This window comes from Cherax quadricarinatus, chromosome 24 (genome assembly GCF_038502225.1).
Source record: "Cherax quadricarinatus isolate ZL_2023a chromosome 24, ASM3850222v1, whole genome shotgun sequence".
Classification (NCBI taxonomy): Eukaryota; Metazoa; Arthropoda; class Malacostraca; order Decapoda; family Parastacidae; genus Cherax; species Cherax quadricarinatus.
Window position 1 is genome coordinate 35665265 of NC_091315.1, and position 12903 is coordinate 35678167.

At 36.6% G+C, this 12903-nt stretch overlaps 1 protein-coding gene across 7 annotated transcripts in view; it reads right to left on the minus strand.

The window, feature by feature from the left end:
* Dgkepsilon (diacylglycerol kinase epsilon) overlaps nucleotides 1-12903 on the minus strand; it is a 30188-nt gene that overhangs the window by 1802 nt on the left and 15483 nt on the right. For 6 of the 7 annotated variants that reach the window (XM_070088361.1, XM_070088364.1, XM_070088365.1 and 3 more), the window contains 7 exons: nucleotides 10963-11093; nucleotides 8018-8159; nucleotides 6437-6657; nucleotides 4307-4487; nucleotides 3869-3999; nucleotides 2642-2819; nucleotides 224-360 (listed from right to left, as the gene is read on the minus strand). In XM_070088361.1, coding sequence (XP_069944462.1) covers nucleotides 224-360; nucleotides 2642-2819; nucleotides 3869-3999; nucleotides 4307-4487; nucleotides 6437-6657; nucleotides 8018-8159; nucleotides 10963-11093 — 1121 coding nt within the window. The remainder of the gene's footprint in view (nucleotides 1-223; nucleotides 361-2641; nucleotides 2820-3868; nucleotides 4000-4306; nucleotides 4488-6436; nucleotides 6658-8017; nucleotides 8160-10962; nucleotides 11094-12903) is intronic. The other variant, XR_011392386.1, reaches the window with a different exon arrangement.

The window sequence follows — 12903 nt, forward strand, 5'->3', positions numbered from 1 at the left end:
GCACTGTACCTCCTATTCCCAGAATCCAAGTATGTCTAATCAATTTATCTGAATCCTCTTGTACAGTATATTAACTTGCTCACACACTAACAGCACATATTGAATCATGCTCTAATGCTATGTAACTTCTGCCTACTCAATAATCTTATGTCCTCACAATATATTTTTCTAGTCTAAAGAATTTCAATATCCTTTTCTAATAAAAGAGATGAACACTGCATACCTTTAAAGATGAACATTGGCCAAGTCTGATGGGTTCACTTATACCAAGTTGTAACTGCGCAATATGAAACGACGACACAAGACAAAATACTTCTAAGAGTCCATCGCTAAAGTCTTGCTTGGGTGCATCAGCTCCTCCTTCAAGTTAAAACAATGAAGTGTTCATTAAGCTAAAAGTGTACACTACAAAATAACATTACTTTCATTTTTATTTATTAAGATTTTAAAACATCAGCCATTTCCCACCAAGGCAGGCTCACCCATAGAAGAAACCATATTTACTCTCACTTGTTATCTGTCTTTTCAGAAATGTGTCAACATTAAATTTCAAATTAACCGTCAAACCTCGGTAACCCCATCAATGAAGAGTGCAGGGACTGTACCTCCCATCTCCCGAACTTAGGTACAGCTATATGGTATTCCTGATTCCCTTCATATTACTTTGCTCACACTACAACAGTACATCAAATCCCTAGAACTATTTCTCTTTACTCACTCTGATCAAACATGCTTGCACATGCCTCCTGGAAGATCAAGCACCAATCACTTAATTTTTCTTCCACCCTCTCCTTGCCTCTAGCCTTCCTTCCTTTTCTTCTATCCACCCCAGATTTGTACAGCCTCATGGTCAGCCTAGTCTGCTATATCTTTTGTATATAACCAAACCATTGTAACAACTCATCTTTTGCTATCTGAATTATGCTTTTCATACCACCACACCATCTGATTTCTATGCTCCTTATTTTCTACATGATACACACACACCATCACCACCATCTCCATTGCCCCAGCCTCTTCCTCATTGCAACATTCAAAGATCATGCCTCAGATTCATAGAAGAGAGATGGTCCCACTATACTCAATTGCATTCACCTTGTTGCATACACTGATAAAATTTTCATTCCACAGATATCCCAACACTCCACATACCTTATTTCCCTCATTTATTGTCTTTCACTTCATTTTTATACACGTATCTGCTCCCAAAAACATGTAGTATCTAAATACCTTCGTTTCCTCCCTCCTTCCTATCTAATGTCAAATTTTTCATTGCCTAGATTTTTTCTTATTTTCATATTCTTGTTCTTTTCTATGTTTTCTATGCATGTGTAGTGTGACTACACATGCATGATCCGATCAATCCCACTGTTGTTCCCAACAATTAGGTCAGGCAATGACAGTGATGCTCCTGTACTGTGCAAGAGGCTAATACTTTTACATATACACCTTTCAGTGAAAGGCCAAAAATAGTGAATAAAGATGTAGAAAATATAGAAGCTTCACTGTTTTGTACAAATTTTGTAAGCAAAACACCCTCAACAAAACTACCACCATGAATATTGAGGATCCATATGTGCTAGGGATTACTAGGCTTAATTTTTTAATTGTTTCAGGTTAGTTATCAGTGTTGGAGAGGTCAATTTTACCACAGCTGACTTCATTTAGACATTTTGGAGGAATGAGTGTACACCTGGGAAATAATAGTAGTGTCATATAGAAGTGAATGCTACCCTCAAAACTCACATTCAAGCATTATAGCCTATAAATCCTAGGATTAACAAGTGGATAGTGAATTTTCAACCTTTAATGACAAAACTGTTAAACCAAGCACCATATTCATCTGCCTTCCATTAATTTTCAAAGGAGGAAAAATTACATGAATAAACCTTATCAACTCTAGAAACAAGGACCTTACCATACTACTGAGTCAGTTGAAACTATCACCATCCTTAGAAAAATTATTAAAATAAACTGTGTCCAGCAAAAGTTCTGACATAGTTACTCTAGTGTAAGTTGGTTTCATATGAACAGCAACTCTGGATTTACCAGAACCTAATTTGTCAACCAGGTACACAACATGGGTAGTCTGATAAAACATAAGCCATATCCATGCTAGAGTCAATCAAAGGGATCATTCTTGTGCAGAAACTAGAAGACATGGTAGAGGGAGTGAAAAAAAAATATTTCAGAATAAAAATATGTCTGTCTCAACATACTATCATCACAAAGGTAGCCAACTCATACTCTTCCCAGCACACAACTGCAGTTTAAGCCAAAAGAGAACTGATAGGCACTTAACTGGAAGTGCTTCTCTGAGAATAGAATGCACCCTGGGAAAAAAGGGGATAAGTTCCTCGAATACAAGCTGTTGGTTCACCCAATGTAACTATCACAGAGAATATGGTAGCCCCATACTGTGGGTGTACCCAAACTTGTTTAATAAAAAAAAAAAAAACTCAACCTTTCTCCCCACCATGGTAAAGTGGTAAAGCTACGAGAGATACAGGGAAAAACTACCCATATCATTAAGAATTCTTTTACAGTCACAATGCTATGGAAATCAATACAGAAAATTTTGGCCAAAACATTTTATGTGATACATCCTACATAAAATGCAATTGAAGAAAAATGAACTAACCAACCCCCATTGTCCAGGGCCTTACTCCAGCACCCCAGCTTGCGATGTTGAGAACCACGACAGCCTCGAGATTGGGTAGTTGCACTTTCTGGTTGTCCATATAGAGCTCCAACTTCTTGTCCAAGTCTTTACATTCATGCTCAAAAATATCCTTAGTCCCGAATGTGAAGTAGATCAACTGTAAATGTAAATGTGTTAAACTTTTCATGGTGCTAACAAATGAAACACAAATACTGGAAAACAGTAAACATATAAGGACACATTGCAATATCGTAAGATTTCTTTATAGTATATAAGACTGGAAGATAAAAACAATCAACAGATACAACAAGTCCATTATTTATACTAGTTTATTGTAAATGCTACAACTGCAGCTAAGGCATACAGTAATAAAATACCTTGAAACATTATAATTATCATAAAATAATGTGCATAGTGTTAGACATCAAAAAAGAAGAAATACCACCAAAATTTTGTGTAACAGGAAAACACACATTCAGTAAGCCTTGTTCATTTATACTGATTTTACAGACAAGTACCAATAAATATTTTTTTGCCAGCTTCAACACAACATACAATCTCAAGTTTTCTTTTGACTTCATTTTTATTTTTGTAGTTTTATTTAGCAAACTATGCTCTTCCAAACAGTAAGAAAAAGTTTTTTTCAATAATGTGCCTTATATACAGGAAATATAATATCTAGGCCTGGCACACTTTAAGAGTTAAAGTTAAAAATGAAATTTACTGGCAAACATAATTTAAAAAATAATAACAAACTATTACACTTTATTCTCTTGCACTGGTATTATCATCATTAAAACTGAAACTCTGAATGTGCCCAAAGGAATTCTGAATTCTTATTTAAAAACTTCAATCAAATTTAAATCTTTCTTTCAACAAACCGGCTGTATCCCACCGAGGCAAATTTAAATATGCACTATAAAAATTATGGTGCTATGACACATTATGGCCAGTACATAGAGCATGGCTACTCCTTAACTATTACCCACAAAACAATGATGAGCTAATTTCTGTAAGGCCAAAGCAAAACAATCTCATTATGCAAGAAAGATCTTATAAAGTACTGTATACCAAAGATGACACAATACAGTACCAATATGGGAAAAAATAGGTCTTGTACACATAATGAAAAATAGGAAAATAGGACTATGTACATCTACAGCAGAGATTGCCAATGTGTTAAAAAAATATAAATACATAACTTACTTTATTGATCAAGCGGTTACATATATAAAATGGCAACTTGCGCGTCTGGTCAAAGTTGAGAGTAACCAGAGCATCGACACCAACACTAAGGTAGTTGTTCATGAAGCGCTCACTGGAAGACATAGGCAGTCCTGTGCAAGTGATATATATTGGTGCTTTAGCCTAAAATATTACAATATTTGATAGTGCATACTTTTAATACAGTACAAATATTCAAGTAAAATTCTGGGTGGCATGGTGTGCCTATGTTCAGCTTGGGTTATAACAATAAAACTCATGAAACCCATTAACCCCATGTACTGAAGAGTATGCAATTAGGCTCAATAAAAACCTTGCCTTAAAAAAAGTTTATTCACAAACTTAACCTATCAAACTTGAGTGATTTGCCTTGAATGGGCAAGAACATAAACTGTTTAATAAAGAGAAACACAAACATACCGAGTTTCCATTTTGGAATAAAGCGAACACTCCATCGGTCCAGTTTTGCTGGTTCTGCCGAGGCTACTTCCTGCAGATATTCTACTATATCCACATATTTAGTGTGACCTTCACCAAAGCCAAGTACACGGGAAAGATCATTGCCTGTTCCAAGTGGCAATACAGCAACCAATGGACTTCTCTGTAAGAAGTTAGGTGGTTAGCTGGACTTAAGTCCTGAAAGTTGAAATACTATACCTGCACTCTGAGGGAGGAGGAGGGATGTCACAATCTGAAGGGTCATTTGAATTATATTGTCTGAGCACCTCTGGCAGGACAGCTATCGAATGAATGATGGTGAATGTTTTTCCTTTTTTGGGGGGAAGAAAGAGTTCACCCTACCTTGGTGGGAGACAACTGATGTGTTCAAAAAGAAAGAAAAAAAAAAAGATAAAATTATATTTATGCCAAACCTTACTTACACTGATACTTACCTCTGTGGTCTTCAGTAAGGTCCTAACAACCAATTTGTGCTCAGTAATGACCTTCATTTTTGACCACCAGGTGCTGTACCCATCCCATGATCAAAATCACCTAGAGTTAAAAGAATGCATCAAAACCCAATGGTCACCATACCCTTGTTGGATAAATACTGAGTGCAGACCTTGCTGGTGATCAGAAACGTCAATATCAATGTGAATGAGATGTGGTATATTCTGGGTGGTATCCCCAGGTCCTTGTAACTTAACCTTTAAACCGTTGCCTGTCAGGACCCTCTAACTATATAATCCTTTTTCCCTCTTACTGCAATATAAAAAATGTCAAAATAAACAAACAAATTTTTTTTAGTAAATTACTTTTACCAGGTATGTGACTGAACAATTAAGTGGTGCTGAAGCCTAGTTTTGTGGGTGACTTGATTTCTTTAATAGTACCAGAATATTTACCAGATCCCTAGACCTTTTTTGACAAAGATTTATTTGGGGGGAGGGGGGGGGAGCAATAGCAAAAGTCAGTGAGCATCAATTAGCATTTAATTTATTTTAATCATGAGGAAGAGCTAAACCCACAGGGGTAACACAGTGCCTATAAAGTGAGAAACATTCACATCTGATCCAAGGAAGAGAAGGACAAGTCCAGTTTCCCGGATCACTTTCCCATCACTTGTAACTACAGCAGAGCTAAGCTTGTGGTATCCCATCTTCAGTACACAGTCAACATAGTTCTACATGAAACACAGTTCAAGAATTAATAATACCCAGGAAATTTGTTTGGTTTCAGTCTCATTATTTTAAACTTGAAATTAGGTGTGTAAATTTCATGTTCTTCAATAAATATATGCAGTATATACAGTAATGTTTTTTTGGCAGGACCCCCATGAAACAGTACACACTAGTGCCATGGGTTCAGTGACATTAGCAAGGGAGAATATACACTGGAGTGCTATTGGTTCATCAATACCTTGCACCATGAGAGTGCAGTATACAAAAGAGTACCAACACTTTAGCAGCACACCAAATGAAAGTATATACACGTACTTAAGTACTATGGGTTCAGTGATATATCATGGAAGAGTACAATATACAGTTACTGTACCATGAGTTCAGTAACACATAATGGGAGGGTATACCCAGGACTGCCTTAGGTTCAGTAACACATAATGGGAAGATATACCCAGGACTGCCTTGGGATCAGTAATATACCAAGGGAGAGTACCATATACATTTGAGTTCCATGGTTTTGGTAATACTCTCACCCTTCTTCAAGACCTTTTCTAGTTTCTCTTCATCTTTTACTATTATTCTACCACTAATCATAAAAGTTTATTTGATAAAGTCTGAAACAATAATGATGAAAGTAAGATAAGCATCAAAAGAAAATGACATGATTACAGGACAAACAGCACCCTTCGGAGAAATCCACATAAACATAACAAAAAAATCAACATGGTTACAGGACAAAGGGCACCATTCAGTCATGTTTATGCCAACAAATATATAAGTAGTATTTATTTCCAGCAAGATCGATATTTTATCCCCTCAAAAATCTAATATTCTAACAGCATGGACATGGAAATGTGCAATAAGATACATTTAAATATTACTTCACCCTAAAAATCTCCCAAAGATATCAGAAACACATTAAACTTACCACCAAATTCATCTTGTGAATAACATTAAATATCCATCCCACTGTGCCATCTCCTCCAGCAACAACTACCCTACATTCAACGTTTGAAGGAAGCAGGCGGCACCATTCTAAAGCTTCCTCAGGAGGATGGTCTGCCAGATCACTGACTTGCGCAGGATTCAGGACATTTCGAAATGATGACAAGACACTCTCGGCCTCATTGCTGCCTGATTTTCTGTTTCCTGCCAATACAATGAGAGTTGGTTTAAAAGCTCATCATTTTATTAATGATACTGTCTCAGTTCAATACATACACATAAAAAACACAAATACACACACACACACACTCAAACATAAACTTAGCAAAAAATAAACATAAAAATTACACAATTAATAGTTTCTTTATGCATCAACAGCACATTAGCCCTTAAACTGTCCAAACGTAGATCTACGTTTTTTTCAACATTTGAAAGTATGTAAAAAAAGTAGATCTTCTATTTTTTTTTTTACATTTGAAAATGTGTAAAAAAACTTTGATCTTCGTTTTTTTTTTTTGTTATATTTGAAAATATGTAAAAAAAAACGTAGATCTACTTTTGGAGCACTACGCATGTGAACATAGATCTGCTTGGACAGTTTAAGGGTTAAAGAAGTGACATAAGAAAAGACAGTGCAGTCACTAGATAAAAAAACATACTATTCTACTGGAAATAACACATGTTGCTAAAACAATAATTTGCAGGAAGGAAAAGAAAAAATGCCAGGAATAACTAGATTACATATATGAAAGGAAAATATGTTGATCTATGACAATATCTCTGAGAAGCATATTAGAATAGACTAATATCAGGTATAGATATAAACAAGAGCTCTGCAACATATATAAAAATATCAGAGAGCCTATTCCAAAAAAAAAGGACAAAAATGTTTTTAAAGTTACAGCACAAAGCCTACTATAGCATAAGTGCCAGTCTGGCAGCTAGCTATAGAGTACATAGCTATAGAATATTTCAATACCTTACCAGGTAAGGTATTGAAATATTTTGCATAGTTTTTTGCATCAAACAAAAAAATTGTCTATTCCAAAAGAGTCTCAGCTCCAAAGCTTTTGAATTAAACATTTTTAAGTATACTAAGTCAAAAAAAATTGCTAGGTGCTTTTCTCTGCACAAAAAAAATAGATGCAGGCATACAAGCTTGCTTCTGCTGTCTAACTGCAGTTTCAAGGTGACGCTTTGAAAATGTAGTCAGACTGATATCTAGATCCATAGCTCCAGTACATTCAACTGCCAGGCTTTTTACCAATAACTTTTAACCTTTGTGTTGTGGATTTATGGTTGTATACCAAACTCTCCATCACTTGATCCAGAAATTATTTTAAGCAATTACATTTTGAATGCTGTGAAGTATTTAGCAGTCAACAAATATTTATTACATCCAGTAAAGAAAAATCCTGTATCTGACAAGCAAGAGAAGATGCCATTTTACTGAGAAGCAAATGGTTATATAATTACATAATAATCTGTATATCTTACTGCATGTTCTGCTTTTTTCTCAACATCCTTCTACCCACTACACAATAAACAACCTTTCATTTCTTACCAATAACAATCACTGGACTCCAGTTCTGAATCTCTGGTTGCAAAACTTCCTTAAACAGCAAACGCTTTCTCATTCTTGATAATTTTAACCGAACACAGTTTGGTGGCACAATGCACTCCTTCAGCTCTCCCAAATCACACACCTATATTGGATAAAATTCCTGTTTAGCTACTACTTATGTTGACTAAGCAATAAATAGCAAAGTCTGGCCTCAGATCAGGCTTCAAGAGCAAAGCTCTCAAAATGAGATGCTAGCAGGAACAGGATGGATGACCAGTTGGTAAATAAAAAAGCCTTTCCTTAGGACGAGCTATAAGGGTAGAAAAAAAAAAGTTGACACCAGTCACAGATATGTCACACAGGTGTGTCACAGGCATGCATCACATATATATATTCAAAGCATTAAAAAATGAGAACAAGGCAAATTACTTAAGAACTTTGCTGCATTTAATAAATATGTAAATGCTGAAATAAAATTAAATCTAAATAAAGTTTATAACTCAAGTTTCAAAAAATCTATTTGGGCATTTTAGAAATTTTACTGGTGCAATACTAGGGAGTCACATCTGGCAAGATATTTTCAGTCATTTTGAACTCAAAAGGCAATTTCAAACATGATTCTTTAAACAGCATTATCATTATTATTTTGAAGGGAGCAAGGGGCTAGTAACCCCTTCTCCTGTATAAATTCCAAAATTAATAAGAAAAACTTTTGTTTTTCTTTTTAGGAAACCCTGCCTCAGTGGGATACAGCCAGATTGTTGAAACAATTACTATTATTGCTGCATTATAATTATATTATTTTTATTAAAGAACAAAAAGGCACAATACCATGACTGGAACAATGCACAAATAACCTGCACATAGGAGAGAGGAGCTCACAATGACATTTCAGTCTGACTTGACTCATTTACAGTCACACTGGCTACCTCACTCTTTTCTATTAGTGTGACTTTGTAAATGGTCCAAGTCGGACCAAAATGCCGTCGTAAGCTCCTCTCTCCTATGTGAGAGTTATTTGTGCATTATTATTATTATTATTATTATTATTACGTATTATTATTGTATTCTTCTTTCAACAAACCAGCCATATCCCACCGATGCAGCCTGGCCCAAAAGGACAAACGAAAGCATTATTATATTATTATTATTATTTTATTTTTAACACAGGCTATCTCCCACCAGGGTAGGATGACTCAAAAAATAAAAAAGAAACACATTCATACACTAGCCCTTGCCAGAAGTGCACAGGCATCACAATGCAAGTGACCCTTTGAATTGCAACATACCCACTCTGCCTTCAGAGTGCAGGCACTGTACTTCCCACCTACAGGACTTAAATCCAGCTAATCAATTTTCCTAAATCCCTTCATAAATGTTACCTTGCTCACACTCCCACAGCACATTAAGTCATAAAAAACTACATACTTATCTCCACTCACTCTAATCTAAAACGTTTATAAAAGCATGCTGAAGGCTTAAGTTCCAGCACTCTCAACTTCTTATACCACCCTCCACCAACCCTTTCTGAGATGACCCTTACCCCTCTTTCCTTCCACCCCTAATTTAAACATTCTCTTAGTCATCCTATTCTGCTCTATCATCTCTGGAAAATATTCACACCACACATTACTCTCAGAATGTGAACTTATTATTATTATTATCAGTGGGAGACGGCCAACTTGTTGAAAAAAAAATTATTTATATGTATTATATTCACCAAAAAACATTACTCTTTTGGTAGGAGGTATTTTTTGCTCCACAATGATGACACTTGCTGCTGCACCAGTGGGTTGGTGGAGACAGTCATCAGTGTGTATAGTTTAGGAGTGCTCTGTGATTAAGAGACTAAACAGCCCATGGCTTACAAATACAGTATTACTGTATTATCCTTAAATCCATTGATAAAAAAACATCTGTATGAAAAACAATTCAGACAGGGTCTAATAACAAAAGAAATTACTTACTAATCTAATACAGAAGTCCAAACAAATGTACAGTGGACCCCCAGTTAACGATATTTTTTTCATTCCAGAAGTATGTTCAGGTGCCAGTACTGACCGAATTTGTTCCCATAAGGAATATTGTGAAGTAGATTAGTCCATTTCAGACCCCCAAACATACACGTACAAACACACTTACATAAATACACTTACATAATTGGTCGCATTGGGAGGTGATCGTTAAGCGGGGGTCCACTGTATTATGTAAACAGATTTAATGAAATACAAGGTGATATGCAAAAGACCTGGAAAACCTTCTCTGAAATTTTGGGCTCTAGAAAACCGTCTAGAACAGAGAGATTAACTTAGCAAAACCAGACGAATCTCACGTACTGCCTGTAGACACTGCCAAGAAACTTAATGTCTTCTTTTCTACTACAGGATCAAACCTAATAAGCAAAATCCCAAATGCAAATATTCAGCCACTGGTAATTACCGAAATACTCTGTATCTAGCACCAACAAATCCTACTGAAGTCTCACTAATAATTAAATCATTAAAAAAACAAGGCAGGAGACCTAAATAACTTGCCACCAGTCATGTATAAAAAGGCAGCTCAGGTGCTGTCGCCCATTACTGCAACACTATTTAACAAATCTGTTGAGTCTTCAATATTCCCATCCATACTCAAGACAGCAAGGGTCACCCCAATCCTCAAAGGAGGTGATCCAACAGAACTAAATAACTACAGACCGATATCTAACTTACCTTTACTCTCTAAAATCTTCAAAAAAAAAAAAATACACAAATCTACTCCTACCTCACATCCCACAACATACTGAACACGTGCCAGTTTGGGTTTAGGCCAAAAAAAAGCAAATTCTCCATTTGCTGAAAGAATATGTCTCCTAATTATATCATGCCTATTAATGTAATTTTCATTAACTGTGCCTGTAACAGAGACTTTCTGTTTACTGTATGTATTACACAAACAAGCCTTGCCTCTTCCATGCTACTGACGCAGATGTCATGGGCTGACCGGTGACACCAACAACACCACCAGTCGTTCAACTTGGGCTCAGTTCCACAATCTCTCTCGCATACTTCACAGCTTGCATTAAGTGGAAGGTTACCTGGATAAAAATCACAATAACATGAATATCAGCACATGGCAAAATCAACAATTATAAACAAAAATGTGCATTCCATCATTTGAAAAATTATTTATTGAAAAACTAAGCACAAAATTACAATAAAAAGCCAGCAGCAAATTATTTATATAACACTGAATCTTTATTAACAATTTCTCAGTTTGCTAATATGTTATAGTGGCTTTACTCTGTTTAAAGCACTATTTATCACCATTCTTTTATTTATTATTAACACATCGGCTGTTTCCCACCAAGGCAGGGTGGCCCGAAAAAGAAAAACTTTCATCATTCACTCCATCACTGTCTTGCCAGAGGCATGCTTACACTACAGTTATAAAACTACAACATTAACACCCCTCCTTCAAAGTCCAAACACTGTACTTCCCATCTCCAGGACTCAAGTCCGGCCTGCCAGTTTCCCTGAATCCCTTCATAAATGTTACCTTGCTCACACTCCAACAGCACGTCAAGTCTTAAAAACCATTTGTCTCAACTCACTCCTATCAAATTCGCTCACGCATGCTTGCTGGAAGTTTAAGCCCCTCGCACACAAAACCTCCTTTACCCCCTCCTTCCAACCTTTCCTAGGCCGACCCCCACCCTGCCTTCCCTCCACTACAGATTTATACACTCTCGAAGTCATTCTATTTTGTTCCATCCTCTCTACATGCCCAAACCACCTCAGCAACCCCTCCTCAGCCCTCTGGATAATAGTTTTGGTAATCTCGCATCTCCTTCTAATTTCCAAACTACGAATTTTCTGCATTATATTCACACCACACATTGCCCTCAGACATGACATCTTCACTGCCTCCAGCCTTCTCCTTGTTGCAACATTCACCACCCATGCTTCACACCCATATAAGTGTGTTGGTATAACTATACTCTCATACATTTCCCTCTTTACTTCCATGGACAAAGTTCTTTGTCTCCACAGACTCCTAATTGCACCACTCACCCTTTTCCCCTCATCAGTTCTATGATTCACCTCATCCTTCATAGACCCATCTGCTGACATGTCCACTCCTAAATATCTGAATACATTCACCTCCCCCATACTCTCTCCCTCCAATCTGATATCTAATCTTTCATCACCTATTTTTTTTCCTCATCACCTTACTCTTTCTTATATTCACTTTTAATTTTCTTCTTTTACATACCCTACCAAACTCATCCACCAACCTCAGCAACTTCTCTTCAGAAGTTAGATTCTTTATCTTTTAACCCCAGACTTCTTGCGAACACCCGTGCATTCACTTCTCTTACAACCCCATCTATAAATATACTGAACAACCAGTGAACAACCAGTAGAACTGATGAGGGAAAAAAGGTGAGTGGTGCATTGAGGTATATGTGGAGACAAAAAATGCTATCTATGGAAGCAAAGAAGAGAATGTATGAAAATATAGTAGTACCAACACTCTTATATGGATGTGAAGCTTGGGTTGTGAATGCAGCAGCGAGGAGGCAGTTGGAGGCAGTGGAGATGTCCTGTCTAAAGGCAATGTGTGGTGTAAATATTATGCAGAAAATTCGGAGTGTGGAAATTAGGAGAAGGTGTGGAGTTAATAAAAGTATTAGTCAGAGGGTTGAAGAGGGGTTGTTGAGGTGATTTGGTCATTTAGAGAGAATGGATCAAAGTAGAATGACATGGAGAGCATATAAATCTGTAGGGGATGGAAGGCGGGGTAGGGGTCGTCTTCGAAAAGGTTGGAAGGAAGGGGTAAGGGAGGTTTTGTGGGCGAGGGGCTTGGACTTCCAGCAGGCATGCATGAGCGTGTTCGATAGGAGT